Raw genomic sequence first — 20,967 nt, forward strand, 5'->3', positions numbered from 1 at the left:
TTTACCACAAATACAACTGGCTGTAGGAGAAGCATGAAAAAATATCTGCCTACGCGCAAATTTACGCATGTTTCATCATAATAAATTACACTTCATTATTTCTATGAGAAAACTCATGAACATCACATGCTTCACGATTCTCTTCAAAATGTTTCGTAGACTCGCGGCCCTCACCCGGCGACGGACTGTCGCCACGTCGCAGCTTCTCCCTGAGCTCCAATTTTCTCGTCCGCAGATCGAATAGAAAAGCAACGACGCGAGCGTGCAAAAATAAATTCAGTTCCTTTACTCGGTTTGTGCCCTGTGGCGGCACCATAAATTTTGGCTACATCAAGTAACGTGGGTTCTGTACTCCGTCTTTTGCATGAGAAAATGCCGAGGTTTTTATTTCTAGAATTCGAGTTTGTCAAAAGAAAAATCACCCAAAATGTGGATTTTCGTGGAATTTTTCATCGTTGTATCTCATTATCTATTTACTATTGTGTCTTATATTTTTTTAAATGATTGCTGTTTACGAGAAATTTAGTTGCTCTCAAGTTCAATATTTTCTCTCCAAAATAATTACTGATTTTTTACTTTAAACTAGCACTGAACAAGGCTACGTATCTGATGGAGTCTTTATTGCTATAAATTCGCATTTTAATAGTTACTCCTTTGAATAAACAATAATGATTTTTGGATACACGCATGTGCGTCAGACAAACAACAGCCAAGAACAAACGTAGACCACTCTATAATTTCGCACTTCCCAAATGTTTGAAGACTATCTTAGGCTCGAATGCAACCCCATTGAAATTTCTTACACTTATCGCCTACATGTAACCTGATATTCACTGGCCAACGATACCCCGAAGATGCAGTTGAATATAGCGGACGGAGCGTTGATCGCTTGCATTTATTCCTTTCAGCGCGCTCTAAACCTTGTTGAAAACTTCAACGATTCAGCAATGGCCCTCCGTCGATCCATTGGTTGGCCGTCTATACGCCGGACATAATTTTCATGCGAGAAGGACAATTGACGAGCGAACAATGCCATTACCCGACGTGGACCGACGTAATTCGTTGCGCCCCGACAACCTGGCGCTGTCGTAAACCCGACCTCAAGGAGCAATATGAGCATCACGTGAGCATCAAGTGAGCAATATGAGCACCACGTGAGCATTACGTGAGCAATGTGAGCATTAAGTGAGCAATGTGAGCATTAAGTGAGCAATGTGAGCATTAAGTGAGCAATATGAGCATTAAGCGAGCAATATGAGCATCACGTGAGCAATATGAGCATCAGGTGAGCAATACGAGCATCACGTGAGCATTAAGTGAGCAATATGAGCATCAGGTGAGCAATATGAGCATCACGTGAGCAATATGAGCATCAGGTGAGCAATACGAGCATCACGTGAGCATTAAGTGAGCAATATGAGCATCACGTGAGCAATATGAGCATCACGTGAGCAATATGAGCACCACGTGATGCTCGGCTATAAATTCCTCTTATTTTCCAACTTAGAGTCCAAGAATTGAGACCTTTGTTACTGTCATATTTTCGATCAGGATGAACTGCAATGATAAATTGAATATGCTTTGTTAATTTAATTGTGTCCCTACTAATTTTAAGAATATTGTTTACAATGCTATTTGTATAGTATTGGAGTAAGCAATAGATTTTCTGCCTGAATGAATAAGTGAATGATAAAAAATTATAATTGGAATTTTAAACTATTCATACGTCAAAAATTTAGTCTCGCTTATCAGCATAAATTAATTCAGAGCTTACGTGTTTTTCATTTATCAGTTCCATGCCACAAAATATATTACACGATTATGAACATTATGATTAAAATAAATTACACGGTTATGATTATGATTATGAACAGTTTTCAGCTAAAAAATATTTAAATTACTTAGGAATAACAAGTCATTGTTCCTATCACAATTATATTTTGAGCACAAATTATTCCTTGAGAAAGTCATAAACATTTTAAATTCGCAACGAAGATTATTGTCAGCGACATTAACATAGCTGGTAAAATTATTGTCATAGGGCATGAACACAGCGGGCAAAGTTATTGTCGTCAGGCATGAACATGGCGGATAAAATAAACTTCCTGTGTCGTCCGATGTCACGCAAATCCAGCCTGCGCTGCAGACCTCAGCCATTTAGAGCCTAAAGCCATCAAACACGGACGCGTTTTCAGCCATTAAAAGCTCAGGCAATCTGAATTTGATAGCTTCCAGTCCCCTTGTCAACAGCGGAAATATTTCGTGTAACCTTCAAAAAAAAAATGGCACTAACCGAATAATACGGAGTCCTTCACCAGATAATTCTCTCTGAAGAATTGTTGATGGAGAATTGGAGTGATTTTCCCTCCATTGAAGTGTTGATTAAGGATCGAAATGCTTTCCACTCCAAAGAAGTTTGGATGTGGGATTGGAGTGCTTGAAACTGAACACAATGATTGGCGTGTTCCAGATAATTGTATTCATTCTCGAAGAACGCTTTTCCGTTCCATTTTTATGTCTTATTTTATTCATCAAATACCAATAACCGTATTTTTCGAGTAACTTAATCCTTTTCTTTTCACCAAATCCCAATTATACTAAAGTAGCGTAGACATTTGCAATATATATATTGATGTGACCGCGCCGCATAGTTGAGGTCGTGAGTCACAGCTCATCTCTCGGCCTCTTCTGTATGCAGACCTCACGCTGGACATACACGTCTTTTTATGAGCCTGCGTTTGCAACCTCGCTGAGCCTAGGCCAATTTGCTGTCATGGGAACCGATTTCTCGTAACTGGACTTCAATCTGCCCTAACGTGAAGTACGAGCTAGTGAACGCAGCTTCTAGCTGCGCTCTGTATGCCGGCAGAAATTCAGAAATATTTAAGGTTTTAACGCAAACTGGCTGCACTCAAAGCTAAATGTGTGATGTTCATTAGCTATATAAGATTTGCTAGCTATATCGATATTTATAGCAGCATTCAACACTAAGCAGCAGTCAAGCGGCAGTTAAATGAGAGCAGCAACCAAAAGGGAGTAGCTCTCTCGACGAATCACGCAATCGTAAATCATCTGCGAACCCATAAACTGCACACGCAAGGCCTCTGAGTTCGTAGCTCAAATTCCCTGCTGTCGTGCCTCTTCGTGGACGCCATGGCCCACGCTGCTGACCAACAGGATGAGCCCACGCTGCTGCAGGGTTTATTGCCCTCCTGGCCAACAGGATGGGCCCACGGGGCTGCAGCCCTGCAGGGTCTATTGCATGCCTGGCTAATAGGATGGGCCCACGGGGCTGCAGGGTTCATTGCTCGCCTGGCCAACAGGATGGGCCCACGCTGCTGCAGGGTTTATTGCTCGCCTGGCCAACAGGATGGGCCCACGGGGCTGCAGGGTCTATTGCCCGCCTGGCCAAACAGCGGGCCGACTGCCAGAGAGGGAGATCAATACCGCATTGTTAGCTTGGGAAAACAAAAAATTTTCATCTGCAGAAAGTTTTTTGAAAACGACTATTATAGGAGCACCGAGGGTAAATTTCCATGATTGTTTAAAAAACATCTGCGAATGACAAAGACGAGGACAGTTGATGTCCCTGCAGGAGTGATATGAATAGTTCTCGACCGCTATCGAAAAATTTTCAATGATTCAGATTTTTTTTGCAGATATTCTGTACTAGCATTCTTCTTTATCTGCCTTCATACGAGTCAAAGTGAATTCATCAATGAAAATTCCCGAAGGCACGAGCAAGAAATTTAATTTTCAACCGATTCAGACGTTCATGAGGTGATGCCACGTGGCATTGCAATTTATTTTAGCTAGATTTAGAGTTCATGAGGTGACGGCTCATGGCATTGCAATATTAATGCAACTTGGCAAGAGCAATGTGTTATTCTCGGGAGGAGAAACGCCGTTATTTGACTCTTGCCGGTCCCGGTCAGCGACCCCAGAGAGCAATTTGAGTGCTGCCGGGGAAGAAACTTACTATTGATGTTGTAAAAAATGAGGCCTCGAAACCTAAGGGTTCCGTATTTTCGTCGAACGCTCATTTGGCATCAGACAGCGCCGGCGATTAGACCTCTGAGAGGTCAGCATTCGGGTATCATGATACATGGGCAACAAATGATTACACAAACAAACGTTTGTGATTCATAACTTTCATTAATCGCCTCGTTCGATTACCGCGAGATTCGGAGAGCATGCCATATAATAGACGTACACACATATACAGGAGCTGATACCTCATGAATTGGACCTCTCGGTAATAAATTTTAATGGATAAACTTTAACAGATTACTAGGCTGAGACTGCAGATATGTTAACATCTTGTCCATTGCTTCATTTTATGCGATACCGCTCAAATCATTATCAAATCATCAATATTGAATCAAATTCTGAACTTAGTTGAGAGATTTGGCCATTAGCAATGTGGCCCAGTGGTTAACGTTCAGAGTACCAAGATTGGCGCAGAGAGGCGCGGGTTCGATCCCAGCTCTGTGCGCCAGTTTCTGGTCAGAATCGGCGAGGAGGCCGGGCGGTTAAGCATAGCAGAATTGCAGCAGTGAGTTGAGAGTTCGAGACCGCAAAATGCTGTGAATGTTCTGCGATGTTAAGAATCGGCGACAGGCCTACGGCCTAATAACGCTGAAACCGTTATTATTATTATTATTATTATTATTATTATTATTATTATTATAATTGAATATCTAGATATTTTTCTACCGCTAAAGTACCTTTTAATTCCAGTATACATTTTCTTCCCACTACAGAATATGATAAGCAAATATTCCTGTAAAGAATATTCTACTGAAGATACTTCTCCCGTGTACATAAGGTTGGGACCTTTTAGGTAGGACCAGAGTTGATGAGCTCAGGCTAAATTCAGTTTCAACCAAACTTGCCTTAGATTGTTCAGCAATTTGGTAGAATATCATTTCCTTATGTTGTGATCATTTTATTGCTTGTTAACCTCGATTATTTTCTCTATATTGTTTATAATTTCGAATAATCTCAACTTTGTGTTCAAATTGTTCATTCTTTGTTTTCAGAAAGCGTTACAATCCACAACGAGTTTTCATTCTGAACAATACCCCGAACAAAGATCTATATTCTTTACAATTCCATTTAAAAATATTTCATTTTTACCGCACCAATCTTTTTTGTCTGCTTTATTACCGTTGTCAAATCACTGATTTGCTAATTCGCAACTAACATATTAGGTACGGAAGCAATTATGCCAATAATTGTATTCGTACTAACACTATTTCGTTTACTGTCTTCAAAAAAGGATAAGTTGAAAAAATAACTATGGAACAACGGAAAATATTTTAATGTTATGTAAATGTTCGGTCATGACTATTGAACGAACGTTTAGTATACGTTACGGAGCAGACACCATTAACATGTTCAATTCAGGACAGTGAAAGACTTCATTTTTAATGTAGCCTTGCGAGAGGTCAAAATGCGACTAAAAATTTATTAATCCTAACTTCAAAACGTCTCATCTCCTTGCGTGCTGGTCAAGTAACCGGTATATATGAGACACATCTCTATGAACTACAAATGTGTGTGACTCTTATATCAAATGCACGTCACATGCGCATTACATTACGTAATAAAATTAAAATACAGTTTTGATCCTGTGATGATCCCAATACTGTGATGTACAAATTGTACATGGGACGTACGTATATATCATTTGATTTAAAATTCACGTACATTTGCAGTGAAGTTCATTTGAATAAATTTGATGTACAAGCGACGTAAATGTGGCGTACATGAGACGTACATTTGACGTAAATGTGACGTATATGTAAAACTATTCACTTACATAATCAAATTCAGTGCTGCTCGGCGTCAAAGCAGCTTATAGGCAGGTATCGTTATTAGCTTCTGTTCGAATGGATCACAGTTTGGACTTGATACATCAGAACGACGTATTAATGAGTGGGTATAGATTTGTCTCGAAAAAGGAACAATCTTATATTTTTCTAGCGTAATAAAAGGCACAGAGAATGGATCTTATACTTCCGGTCGCATCTCTCTGCTTTATCTGCTTATATTTTCCAGTCAATTAACAGCACAATTCCAGCATCGTTCATTAATTTAGGCAGGCGGTTGGTCCTATATAACCACTAACAATAATTTTATAAAATAAATGCCTATTATAAGTGCACATCACAATCTTAGATCTTACTTTAACTCTGTTGCAGCCTCTCTTTATCTTCGGATGAATATGAATAATTCCATATAATGTAGTTAGAAGGTCGAAATAATAATCTAAGCAAACATCACTAAAAGAGTTCATCAATGCAAATGGAACCCGCGAGTTATTACATGTAAAAAAATCGTTTTCATAATAACCTTAAACACAACTATATACGAGTCTGTCGCATAGTCTAAAACATATCTTATATTCTGTTAGGGCCGGCACCAAAGAACAGTTGTCGTTGAACGTACAACTGCAAGGTCAAATTTCGGATGATACTGCGATAAAATATTGCTGGGAGGAATAAATGGGGAAAGAACAACCAACTGCAAAACTAAAAGAAAGAAGATGGCCATTTAATTTACTATATTTAAAAAACACTTGAACCATTACACTATGTTCGAGTGTTACATTGTGCAACATGAATTACATTTGAACCATTACACACCCGAATTTACTGTAGGCACCATGCAGTGCATTTACGCACTTATGGCAGGGAAGGTATATTGAAATAAGATGAACATTTCCGACAATAATTGTAAAGTAAAGTCGACGATTTTTTATAGAAGGTAAAGGTATCAAGTTACTGTTTATATATACTCTATATATTTATATCTGAAGCATCCAACAGAAGAAGCATAGCAATTTCCAACTTAACAAAACGAGAGAAACTGTTATACGACGCAACAAAGTGAAGATAAAGCGAATTTCCAGAGAAGATATTTGAAAATTGTACTTATGAATTGGTTGTGAACGATGATGATGAAAACCAAGACGACGTCAATAATCCCTGTATTGGTTCTGTCACTGGAGCAGCTCTGACCATCATCGTTTGTCTGTGTGAACTCTCGATCCTACATATTATGGACCGGCTTGAAGTTCCACCCTTCCAAAATCCTGTAGTGAATTTACCCTAAACTGATCTTAATTTTACCTCAATATTACTTATGAATATAACTAAACAGTTCAATAATTAGAACGCTGACGAACGTGGGGAGGGGAAAGGAAATTTCCTACCGACACCTCAAATAAATAAAAAATTGAATTCTACCGCTTATATTAAACGAGATTTTTCGCGTTCTAGCAATAGTTTAATAAGGTTAAATAGTTTAATATTAAACATACTTTTCTGATTCCTTTGCAGAAGAAGAATGAAATTTATATTATAAATCAACTGAAGTTTTTATGTTACCATCAAATGACAAGCTTGCGCTGTTATCATGACCCGTAATGTGAACATGAAGATGGGTCAAGCGGTGTGGGGATTGGGGGCCATGGTGCTCTCAAGGACATGTCGCTAAGACTGAACTTGACTAATGAATCAACGTGATTGTGATATTATAGTAAGATTAACTCAAATGAAAGATCAACGGCATTGTTATTATTGTTGTAAGATGATCACAACTGAAGAATCAACGTGATTGTGATAACATAGTTAGATGGACTTAACTAAAGGATCGACGTATTTGAATATTGTTTTAACATAAACCTGCAGAATAAACTGCAGGATCAACTTGATTGTGATATAATAATAAGATGAATTCAACTAAATGAACAACGTGATAGTTATATGATAGTGAGAACAATGCTAACTAAAGGACGATGTCAGTAGGGGAACGATCAGTTACACGCCTCCGCATCGTCAGTGTGCGAATGAGTGATCGCGTTCGCTTGTTGGTGGCGTCTATATAGGCGGGTTGTCGACTACTGCAGTCGTTATGGACCCCATCCTGCAGGAACCCACTGGCAGGATGCGAGGGACTCGTCTCTGAGAAGGGACGGTCTGAGTGACGGTTGAGTGCAGGCGACGGACTACATCGTCCGTAAATCAGACCCCATGCGTCGGATTAGACCAAATATCCTTCCTCCAGACCCAGCTGACGCCCAGCTGGTGAGTCAGTCCAGCTGTATCGAGTCAATTATTAATTTGTTCCATGTAATTTTAAGGAGAAAAGTTACTAGAAATTGTATTATCTTGAACGAAATTAGTGCATGGTAAATAAGGTGAACACTTTGATTTTGATGGTGATGTACGTATGTTTGTGGGTTATTAAAATTATTTTCAGGTACTCGTGAGAAATATATTAGAGAATATAGACAAATCAAGGTTGAGCCATGAAAATTTTCTTCATTCACACGTTTCTAAATATTTACACATGTATATTTTTGTTGTAAAAAGCAATCCTCCAACATATTTCTTTTCAGAGACGAAAATATTCGTGTGGAAATCTGTTTTGCTTTACGAAACCGTAATATAATATAATTCGTAGTAATATAATATATGCATGGACGGTCTTGTTGAAATCTTGCATTCCAGTTGCACCTGTTGCATTCCAGTGACACGATAAATGAACCTCATTTACCCGAGTGTGGATCAGTAAATCTTAATCAGAAATGTTTGCGGATCGTATTGGCAAAACCTTTACGATTTACTCACTATAATTTTGACCTTGCCCACCGCATTTTATAATGAGCAAGAAATTCTGAGTAGGCGTATTTTAAATCTTTCATTAGATTGTGATCAGTTAGCTCACACAGCATAGGACCTTGCAAGCAATGAAGCGTCGTGATGAAACATGGCTCTAAATTTCTTAATAAATAAATTTAAATTTAATTTAAATTTAATTTAAATAAATAAATTTTTTTCCTGCTCTACATCAGGACAAATTTCGTTCGAAACTCGACTCATAAAACTTCGCTTTGCTAAAGTATGTTTATGCTCAGCTTGGACCACAAATTTAGGTCAGGTCCTCAGGGCTGGCGACACGAACTTTTGAATTTCAGCATCGCTGAAAATTTGGACGACGCTCTATTTCGTTCGTAATAAACATGGACAGGAAGCCGGAGGCGCGCCCCGACAAACTGTCCTAACGTGCAATGCCTTCAAATAACAGCAATAAGCGAAGACATTCTCATGTCTATGGCAGAATTTTCTGATTATAGTAATTTTTAGTCATTTGAGTAATAATATTGTAACGTAAATGTAGGTTATTTTCTAATTATTGTAAATTTTATCCTGCAGCCAAAAATACTTTAAATGAATATTTTGAACCATAGCAGAATTTTCTGATTATATTAATTTTTAGTCATTTGAGTATTAATATTGTAACATAAATGTAGGGTATTTTCAAATTATTTCAAATTTTTTCCTGCAGCCAAAAATACTTTAAATGAATATTTTGAACCATAGCAGAATTTTCTGATTATCATAATTTTTAGTCATTTGAGTAATAATAGTGTAACGTAAATGTAGGTTATTTTCTAATTATTTTAAATTTTATCCTACAGCCAAAAATACTTTAAATTAATATTTTTAACCATAGCAGAATTTTCTGATTATAGTAATTTTTAGTCATTTGAGTAATAATATTGTAACGTAAATGTAGGTTGTTTTCTAATTATTTTAAATTTTATCCTGCAGCCAAAAATATTTTTGATTTCGAATCCCACGTTCATCCATCTATCGGTAGCAGCGACCGTCATTAGTGATAATATCAATGCATCACAGCTCATTTATATCCTTAGTGGTCGCAGCGACTGTAATTGGTGATAACAATAATGCATCACAGCTCATTTATGTCCCTAGTGGCCGCAGCGACCGTCACTAGTGACGCTACTAGTGCACCGCAATCAGTGCCGGTGTCTGGTTCTCACGCTTCTCATCGGCGCCTGCATCGCCTACATCGCGCTGTGCCGCGTCTCTAAGGTGGGACGCACGTATTACCGCCGCCTGTATCGCCTCCTTCTTTAAGGCATTTTGCTTATCAAATTGATTTGTAACTTGTATTTTTGCTTTGTAGACGAATTTAACTGAAAAAAATACAAAATAGAGAAGCTTTAACTAGCCCCAAAAATATCTTAATTCATACATAAGTTCATTATCAGATTGTAACATGTACTGCGAACTCAAGATTAATCACGTGACATTTATCAAATTTGTTAATCTTCTTCAATTATACCTAATCTGATACTTATTATTCAATAATTGCCGCCTTTTACACCGTATGCTCTTCCGCTTAGATCGTAACCGTTAATCTGGAGGATCCCTTCACGCAGGAGCGGTCGAGGAGCCAATGTTTAGACTTGTACTTAACTTTGACGGGCGAAGGCGGTTGGTACGTGGCAGTCGCCTGTCTCGTAATCATCTACGTTATCTACTTGGTAGAGTGCTGCCTGTGTCCTCTTAGGCACAAGGTGAGGGTAGAGTGCTGCCTGTGTCCTCTCAGGTACAAGGTGAGGGTAGAGTGCTGCCTGTGTCCTCTCAGGTACAAGGCGAGGGTAGAGTGCTGCCTGTGTCCTCTCAGGTACAAGGTGAGGGTAGAGTGCTGTGAGCTTTACAATAAAATGTAAGGCAGAAATAAAATCAAGGAAAGATATTGCACGAGTAGAAACATGTAAGGCATAATTTACACCAATTTGGCAATTGACGTACAGTCGAATATCTTTTGCTGACAATGCAGTGGTATTTACGTATATTTGACGGCAGATTGACCTTCAAGCCGATGTGAACCTCATTACAATGCATTGTGGATTCTCAGTGTCATACACAAACAGCTGTCACGGAAAATCAACTGCATTGATTGAGATGCCCTGAAATTTGATCTCCTTTGATTATGGGAACCTATCTCACTTCTATTAATGACGAAAGATTAACTCAGTTGCTAATATAATTTACTCACTGCTTTGATAGTTCATGGTTATTTCAAACCCAATGGATATAATTTTTTCGTATTCTTCTTCCAATATTTTCCCAGGATGAAAATTATTCAGGATGGGGAAATAATTGCGCTCATTTTTATCGCTTTTTCACTGTTCACCTGTGCACAGAAGTCATTTTCATTGTTCGAACCAAAGAATTAATTCTTCATCTGCTCGCAGTGGTCGCGTAGTTCCCCAGCGGCCGAAGTCGGCGTGCTCGTCGAAAGTCTTGTGACAGCGCTCCCGGTGATCTGGTGGAAGGCGGTCTGCTACCACTACGTGAGGCGGTCACGTCACACCACGCGCTTCAGGGACGGCGGGGCCTTCAGCACGGCGCAGGTGCGACATCAGAGCTTTGACTGGACTTTTTTCTTTAAAAGCTTATCAAGAGCCGTGGTCGGAAGTCCATTGAGTGTGGCATTACCATCGTCCTATCGGATCAGAACGAGCGCCACCACGAGGGCCTCGAGGACACGCTTCGAGAGATAGCGGCTGATGCTAAATATTCGTTACAGAGCGCCAAAACCAGCGGTGGTGATTTAGGCTCTGTGCTTGTTCATGGAAAGTTCAGAGTCCAGCAGATTGTCCAGCAGAGTCCGAGGTTGCGAACCGAAGACGCAGGCATGACTAACTCGTTGCCCACGTGAAACGGGGTTGGCTGGAAGCTGATGCTAGCACTGAGCAGTTGCATATCAAATAAAGTCGGTTTTGATGCATTGAGCTATAACCGGTTGGAGCGCATCCAGTCTGAGACGGCGTCCATGCGGACAGACATCCAGTCCTGCAACGCTTCAGCGTCAGCAGGTGCACAGAAGCCATAAATTTAGGTGTCATCGACGAACATAAGCGGATTCAAACTATGTCAATGATTCAAACTATGTCAATTAATTATGTGCAATAAGTCGACAGTATATAACAAGAAGAGGATCGGTCCGAGGATCGGTCCGATCGGTTGGTCACATGCGGCATGCCGCATGTGACCAACGATAGTGAACAAGAAGAGTTCCCGGGTCGAACGCATTGAAATCTATTGCTAAGACTCGAACCACCGCATCATTGTGCCGAGCAGGCCGAATGATACGTCAAGTCGGCGCTATAAAGTGGCGTGGTCGACCGTGTCAAAAGCCCTGCCCACCGGTCAAATAAAGTCAGTGACGTAATATGGCCGCGGTCTACTGCTTGCAGAATGTGTGAAAGCATTTCAGCACAGCGGTTCCGTTAAGAAGAGATGACGGTATGCAGACTGGAGGCGAGGCGTGAGCCCGAACTGCTGAAGATGGTTGTTCAGCTCTCGGGCCGCAACGCGTTCCAAGAGTTTCGACAAAATCGACAGGTTGGAGATGGGTCGATATAATTTGGTCTGACTTTTTCACTAGAGACGTAATGTAAGCTGATTTGAAGTTCATTGGAACAACACTGTCAGTAAGGCAGCGGTTGAAAAGTTCACCCATGAAGAAATGGTGCTAGGGTTACGACATTCCCCGTAAGTAATGACGTCGGCAGCTGATCACTGGCACACTGCTTGTTAGACAGCGCGCGCACTGCTTCGATGACATCGTTAGCTGTGACGCAAGTGAATTATTGGTGCACGCAGTCGAATGGACACGGCGTAAATGTTGCCGGCAGAGCGTCGGCTTACAACGCTTGCACAACAGAAATATTATTTTCAAAAACTGCATGGAATTTTTCCACGCTTACGCCACCTGAAGCATCTGCATGACCTCTTTCCATGAGTTTGGTGGAGGCCACAGCAGCCGCAGCAAAAGGATTGTCGTGTCTGTTCGCCACAGCCCGCTGGACAGTCGAACCCCCCGCTTCGAGACCCAACATTCATCATCGAACCATGGGTCGGAGAGTCGTTGTGGTACCCGAACTGTGCGTGTAGGAATGAGTTCATCGAGCCCACAGGTCAGCTCGGTATTGTAGAGTTGCATTAGGTCGTTGACTGAAAGGACCGACCATGAGTCAGGCCGACATAGTCGGGACGACTGCAGTTTTTCGCAAAAGACATCGCGAAAGAGACCGCGCCCGAGCGCCTGGTAGCGGTTTTGTAAGCTGGCATCGGACGCACATATGACACCGCCCACTGAAGTTTGTCGATGGATATTGCGATCTCGATGATGTCGACTAGCATACTTTGAAGGTCAGCACGCGTGTTGACAACATTCAGCAGTCCGTCCATGTCGTGCGTCGACAAGGTCACGTGACAAACCATGCCAAAGGAGGCCAGATCATTGTTCAGCTGACGAGCCGCTGGGTCGTTGAAGCAATCCAGTCGAATGTTTAAATCGCCGGTGAAAAGGACATGATCGGGGAAAGTCTCAAGTCTGGGGAAGACAGCGCTCAATTCAATGAAAAAATCGCGCGACACAGCAACCGATCCAGGACAATAGACGGTGACTGCAACGCCCGTAAACGAGGCGCAGGTGACCCTAGCACATTGCAGCTCAAAAGGGGTGGGTCGAGCGCCGATGTCAAGAACGGCAAGGTGCACACCCCCACTGGCGATGGCAGCTTCTCCACCGTAATTCGTCGCCAGGGCGTTGGGTTGCATGAGAGGCCACGCGCGCCTCTCATGCAACCGAAGCGCAACCGAAGCGCGAAGATGCGCGATGCAAACCTTGTCAGCGTCGTGCCAGGTCTCGGTCAGGAAGACGACATCTTTGTTATTCTCGTCAACCTTGTTATTCTCTTGTAAACTCGTCAACCTTGTTATTCAGTGAACGGATGTTGAGGCAGCCAGACGATAACCGGCGACACAGCTGCACACAGTGACGATCGACACTAACACTATAAGCAGGTTTTGGGGCCTACGGGACGACACAGGCCGATGCTCAGCAGTAGCATTCACAGTCGTTGAGTTCATCGCAAATGATTGCCGTCGTAGCAACGACCTATTGCCAGTGATGACGAACACCACGCGCCTATTTCGGCTGGCACAGCATCTACGATAAGTAATGTAGATACAGTAAGTATTAGATTTACTCACGCCACGGTGAGTAAATTTACTCTTTCATAGACGGATGAATTGAGTGCTGCAGCAGCTAACCGCAGGCTGAGCAGTGGCTTCGCTGAGGAAGCTAACGGAGCCATGAATAACAGGCTGATTCAGCTTGGGTCATAAAACATTGACGCATGCCTACCGGCAGCTCAAAGCTGAATATAGCGAACGCCAAAACGAATACTCATAATATATATCCCATACCAATTTATTTATTGCGAATAAATATTAAAATTCTCCTAACACTGAACGACTTCGCGCAGCACGAAGTGTTCTACCAGCGCATCAACTCGCGCACGGCGGAGTCCCGGTTCGAGTTCTCGAGGTGCGGCGTCAGGGATGTGTCCAAGAAGCTCGTCAACCTCTCACGCTACCCATTCCTGAAACTGAAGTGAGGGTCGTGCTTGTGTGTGTTTTTTATACATTTATTTGTATGTATGCGTGAAGGTGTCCTTGTGCTTGTGTGTGTGTTTAGCAATTTGCAAGCACGAGTGCACCGACACCAAAGGAGTCGGTGCACTCGTGGTTGCAAATTCATGTCATGGATGTGAGAGGCCTATATAAGTGAATATAAGTTGCGGATATATAGGAGCTTGCATGTGCATATGCTCGCTTGATCACCAAGCGAGAACAATATTAACCAGCATGTCCTATTGACCCATCATATTGCTGATGCTTTGCATAAGAAAGCACTATGGAAAAATATTTCCATAAGCAGAAATGAGCATCCTGATTTCTGATTCATTGCTTCGGCCGAGATCTAGCGGAGTACTTCACGTGACCGTAGTTATAGCCATTGCGTAAGACAAATATTTGCAAAAATTACAATACTAATTTTGTAAAAATTTCTGTTTTTGACGTTGTTATTTATTTCAGCATCATTGTTCCGTTATTCCGATTGGCAGTCAAAATAAACAGTAAATTAATTTACAAATCTGTCGTAAATCCTAAGCTTATAACTGAAATCGATGAAAATGTAAACATTGGCCGGCAAACCCTTCATTATTTCTCGCAATATTTGACTAACGATTCAAAGTTTCTTCTTGAATTGAAGGAAGGCTTTGGTTTTCTCCATTTTCTCGTCGCATGCCTCCGTCTGCGTTCATTTAGTCCTTCCAAAGAATGCCCATACCATTAGCTCCAAGGTTGGGTGAAAGCTTCAAAATTTCCACTGTTTATATTACACATGATACAGCCTCCCTGTCTTGTTCCGGGAGCTTGGCTGTGACGAGATAAACTCTGGCAGCAAATTGTTGCTGTTAAGTTTACATCTGACATAAAGGTGCCAAAGACCTTCGATTGTTCACAATCGCAAACTTTTTATGAAATTTTTATCGAACAACTTCTTTGTTTAAGAAGGGTAATCATTAGGAGAGATAAATTTTCCCCAAATATATCAATATTAATTTTTAAATTAAAGCATTCGAGTGGTTCAATCCATACAATTTAAAACATCAAATTAATTATTTTTATTGCTCATTTTTTCAAGTTCAAAAATTTGCGACACATCAAATGATTACTAAAATATAACACAAATTTACATATAAATATGTACAAGTAAAATAGTCAGGTTTTCAATATCATTGAATATCATATGCCGTTATTCGTAGTAAATAAGGACTGTCTTTATGAAAACGTCGGATTCATGTGCAATAATTTCCTGGGTAACATTCTTAAGGACAATCATTTATATTGTTGGCTTTATACTGTTGGCTTAAATGAAAAGTGTGTTACTTTCCACCGAGATTTGTGCCTAAGCTTCATCGGTAAGACAGAAATTCAGTTTCTTTCAAATATTAAGAATATGGCTAGCAGATTTGAACGGTTGAAGGCTCGTAACTTCTCGCTTCAGTTTCAGCGGTCATTGTTCACGACTGAACTTATGTTCGCAGGTTTTCCAAAGGATTTGCATTCTCGAACTTGGAAGCCTCAGTGGAGTTTGAAGAACAGCGCACACGGTTCTTCCAGGTGATTCATGAATATTTGTAATATTTATTTAAAGTATAAAAATGCTCTCCATGAAATTAAGTCAGTTCTCTTCAGCCATTAAACCTTTGCCCAGTTTCATTTAGTGCAAGGCGAGCTCATTTCAAGGGACAAGAGATTATTCTCAATATTCGAACAATGCTTAAGAGTATACAGTATCTATATTTTTTCATATATTAGTCCATAAATTGAGCAATAGACTTTTTATCAACTCAATGTAGCCTAGAAACGTTTTAATGACTCGTTGACTTCATGTGGAAATGCGGATCTACTTTCTTTGAATCTTTGAACTGTTCAAATAAATGTGATTTGGAAGCTTGATGAAAATCATGCATTGATAACATAATTTTTTTAATTACAAAACATAGATACAAATTAATCTTAAGACAAATCTTGAAATCAAGGGCGAATGATATTTCTGAATCTAATAATTAAATTTGTAAGTCTATTTAATATCGTGATTGAAATATTGATCTATCGATCTAATTTAAAATATAAGTCTGCATTTCGATTTGAGTATAATTGGACTCTAGTACATCACATCTCTAGCGAGAGGCGTCAAGCACTTCAATGTCTTATTATTGATGTCCTTCATACATGAGGGTTATTGCCTTCACTCTTTATACGACCCAAGCAAGCGCAAAGTTTATTTGGAATGTGAAATTTGTATGGTACAAAATTGTTCCAATGCTTCCCAGTGGTTTTCTAAATTTTATACTTTGAAAATTTGAGCAAGGAAAATTTAGATGGAAGTTGTAGCTCCCCTTAATAGTAGCTTTCTCTCTTCCCAACATACTATCAGCTTGAAAACTCTTAGGGGGACAGGGGGCTACTAAGATGTAATTGAGTCCTGCAACTCCTCGTTAGATTTGTAGCTCCTGTCGCACGTGTTGACATGATTACACGAAAACAATTAAGTTGTGATGCTATCGAAAATAAGTTGTAATGCTATCAAAAACAAGTTGTGATGCTATCGAAAAAGATACGTCTTCTATAAAGTAGAGTGGGCACACTTTTCTACGCAGGGCCACATTGAAAATTTGATTCTTGTCGCAGAGCCGAATGTTAAAAACTTTTTATGTTAGTTTTTTTTAAAATTAAGTCTTACTTCTACTAATTCTGAATGAACTTTTCCTTTTATTTTCGTTTCATCTCCATATCTCCTTTTTTGCATCTCGAGTTTCGTACATAATTCCGCACATAACAGCTTGAATCCGCACATGTTTGCCGACGACACCCAAATCTACGGCTACTGTGCGCCGGCGGATGCTGCAGCGTTGCAAGACCGGATGTCTGCCTGCATGGACGCCGTTTCAGATTGGATGCGTTCCAACCGGCTCCAGCTTAATGCATCGAAAACTGAATTTATTTGGTTCGCGACCGCTCGGCGCCAACATCAGCTTCCAACCAACCTTGTGCGCGTGGGCGACGAGTTCGTCGCACCTTCATCCTCTGTGCGCAGCCTCGGCAGTCAGCTAGACTCAGAACTGTCTATGAACAACCACATTGCCAAAGTAACCGCTGCCTGTTTTGGCATCCTGCGGCGAATTCGTAGCATCAGTCGCTGTCTCTCGAGGCCGGTCCTCGAGGCCCTCATGGTGGCGCTTGTGCTGACCAGACTGGACTATGGCAATGCCACACTCTACGGACTTCCCATCACGGCTCTGAACAATCTTATCTCGCTGAAGGCCTACAGCGCGTGTCGGATCTGCCTTCTAGAAGGCGACTGCGTTCCTCGTCGAAGGCTGACCTCGTCGTCCCGTCCTCACGTCTGTCCACCGTCGGCGACAGAGCGTTCCCGGTCGCTGCGGCCAGAACATGGAATGGTCTGCCAGCATCGGTGACATCGGCTTCTTCGCTGACGTTGTTTCGTCGACGCCTAAAAACAGAACTTTTCCGTAGAGCCTTTGAATCTTAGGCCTAGCCGTTATCTAATTTATCATGGATATTACTGGTTTAGCATAGGTGTTATTTGTTCTCGTATAGACGTCATCAGTCTTGGCATATGTCCTCTGTTTTAGCATAGATGTCATCTGTTTTTATCATCTTGTGTTTTTTTAGCCGCTTGTAACGTGCCCTCGAAGTTCGATCTGAACGAGACGCCACGAAAATCTCTTCGTGGAATGAATGAATGAATAATTGTTTAACATTTTTCTTCCCCGCTTAATCTTTTGCTTTTCGTTCTCACCAAACAGGAACACGAGAGTTGGGACACATACATGGAGATGAGAGAAGGACTTGACCTCACCGATGTTGGCTTTAAGGAGGTGCGTCTTTGATCACGAGAGGTGAGGCACATACATGGAGATGAGACGTAAAAAGTTGTGTTCAACTAGAACGAAGTGTTGTAATTAAGATTAAAACACTTAATCACTTTAAATGGGTAATTTTTTATCAAGAATCAACTCGTGATGCTAGCATTTTAAATGCTTCAATTTGAGCTGAACATATCTAACTTACGGTTTAAACCGTTAAAAATTTAAATTAATGTTCAGCAAGAAGTAACTCGTGTGCTATCACTTCAAATGTTTTATGCTGTGTTTAAAAAAAACTAACTAGCGATGTCTACATTTAAAATATTGTAATATTTCTTCAATAGAAACTAAGTTATAGTTTAAATATTTCAAAAATTTCAATTTGAGTTCAAAAAGACGCAATTCGTGGTTGTAACATTCTAAATGTTGCAGGTGGTGCTGGTGCGGCGAGATGGTGCGATGCCGTGGTACGTACACCCCGTCGTGTTCGGTATCACGGCGGCGCTGGTGCTATCCTGGCCGCTCAGGATGTGGATAGAATTCAACACCGCGCATGCTCATTTCGAGGCAAATTTTGCTTGTTTTCAATCTGAAAAAATGCTCCATCCGTTGATAATTAATATTGTCTTGATTTGAATGCAGTTTTATGTTCAAAATCTATTGTTGCGAATAACCTGAGAAGCATTTATGACTACACTGAACGACTTGCGAGTACCCATGTGCATCGATGAGATAAATTCAATTTTAATCAATTTTAAAATTAATCAACATTTTTTTGTAGAAGCTAAATCCGAAAGAAATCTATGAGCATTGCACAGACTAACACGCATGGTCTTACAAGAGCTGATGTATCGTATGATTCACATATATTTAGTTATATTTAGTTTGTCGCTTATCCCACATTGGGAAAGGAGCCTTGCAGGATGAATTTCTGTCCACATTTGCTTGGCAAACATGACTATATTTGGTAGGAAAATAATGACTCAATCGCTGTAAGTTGACGATCATGAACTTGTCCAGGTGACGAAGCTCTTCGGAGTGAACTACCCCGACGAAGGCGAAGACCGCCGAGTCTCGAGAAGCTCCGTGAGTGCTGACAGCCACGATATCGAACTGAGCATCGCTGAGAACTGTTCGGTCGCCCCATCGTACAGCGAAGCATTGCTCATGGTCGCACCCTCTTCTTCATCGTCGTCTCGAGACGCAAACGGCAACGTCTCTTCGTCTCAGCAACAGCCACGACCAGCGTCAGTTTTTCGCAGTCCTTCAGCGATACCTCAGACCATCCATAGCTGTAGCCCGTCCCCTCTAGTGGTTTACAGACCTTCACCTCTACCGCCGCGTAGACCAGACGACCCCTTCGAAGGACGCTGGTGTTGCTGGCCGGAGGGGTCTAACGCTGCAGGGTTTATTTCGCCCCCTTGTTATGAAGAAGCACTTCAGGTTTGTCAACCGCTCAATAATTCAGCTGCTAACGTTCCCCAATACCGAACTTCAGCTATTGGACCAGCATCCTACCGAGCTCTAGGACAACCTATAAGTCGGGCAATGGAACGCAGCTCCACTCCAATATCTGAGGCAGCACCGGAGCCAGGCCGAAATAGTTCGTTAAGACGTAGCATCTCAGAAAGAAATATTATTCAATGTGCATCTAGGTGGCTTTTTCCCAGGCGATCATGTCACTGCTCTCTAGAAGCAGATTTGTGATCGGCCACATTGAAGTCGTTATTTGGGTACGAAGTAAAGCAGATTGTTGACAACGAATAATAACAATAGTATTTCTGTTTTGAGTACGTATTTATCTAATTATATAGAGTGACCAGTAAGTAGATTATACTTTAAGATGCCTAAAATTTTGTTGGTTTACGAATGCCGCGGGAGTACCTCGTGAATAATTGATAAATTAGTTTTAATTTTAAATATCAGAGTCTACAGAGTGACAGATAATTTAAATGACTGATAAAATGATTTGTAATATAACGTAACTGAATGATCGTAAGATGAACTGATGGAACGTATGCTGAAATTAATGATCGTATGATGAAGTGATGAAACATAAAAGGAACTAGTGGAATGTACGATGAACAGACGGGACGTTATATCAACTGCTAAAGCGTATGATGAACTGATAAAATGTACGATGAATTTATCTAACGTTTTATGAACTGAATGATCGTGAGATGACCTGAATTATCTTAGGAGGAACTGAATGATCGCAGAATTAATTCATGGAAAGAAATATGAACTGAATGATCGTAGGATGAACTGAAGTGCTGTGTGATCAACATAAGGATTGTTTAATTAACTATGGGATAGATGGATGAACTGGAGGATAATAAATCTTGATATAAATTAATACTATGTCGGATTAAGGCTGAGTCGCACATAATATGCTTGTAAAATATATTCTTTGTGTTACACCGTCAGGCAAGGAAAGCGCCTCTTGCTTTATTGCATATTATCTCAAAAAATTTCTTATTTCGACCTTCATCACTTCATTCAAATATCATCGCGATGTTTAAAATTAAATGCAAAATTTCAGCACACATTTATTTCTAATCATTCATTTGTTTATTTTATTCATTATAAAACTTTTTTATATTGATTTTTCTATTTAATTTGTTGAAGGTGTAGCCTTCTATATAGCAGCATTCCGGGACCATTTTGCATTCTAAAAAGCCCTCTGCTAAAGTAGCAACCGCATGTTTTCGCCCTGGATAAAGCCTGCAGTTAGTGACTATTTTAACGATCATTAAAATAACTTCCTTCATTAAAATAAGTTCCTTAATAATCTCGAGAGTGACAGGTACGCATGGTTGTGATTT

At 40.7% G+C, this 20,967-nt stretch overlaps 1 protein-coding gene across 1 annotated transcript; it reads left to right on the top strand.

The window, feature by feature from the left end:
- Positions 1-7,891: 7,891 nt before the first annotated feature.
- On the top strand, positions 7,892-20,661 carry LOC125178946 (transmembrane protein 151B-like). Its single transcript, XM_047883868.1, has 9 exons — positions 7,892-8,093; positions 9,789-9,908; positions 10,259-10,396; positions 11,081-11,233; positions 14,165-14,292; positions 15,794-15,869; positions 18,083-18,154; positions 18,575-18,709; positions 19,163-20,661. The coding sequence occupies exons 1-9, from the start codon at positions 8,040-8,042 to the stop codon at positions 19,847-19,849; spliced, it is 1,563 nt and encodes a 520-aa protein (XP_047739824.1). The 5' UTR covers positions 7,892-8,039; the 3' UTR covers positions 19,850-20,661.
- Positions 20,662-20,967: the final 306 nt, after the last annotated feature.

Source organism: Hyalella azteca, unplaced genomic scaffold (genome assembly GCF_000764305.2).
Source record: "Hyalella azteca isolate HAZT.00-mixed unplaced genomic scaffold, Hazt_2.0.2 contig13886, whole genome shotgun sequence".
NCBI lineage: Eukaryota > Metazoa > Arthropoda > Malacostraca > Amphipoda > Hyalellidae > Hyalella > Hyalella azteca.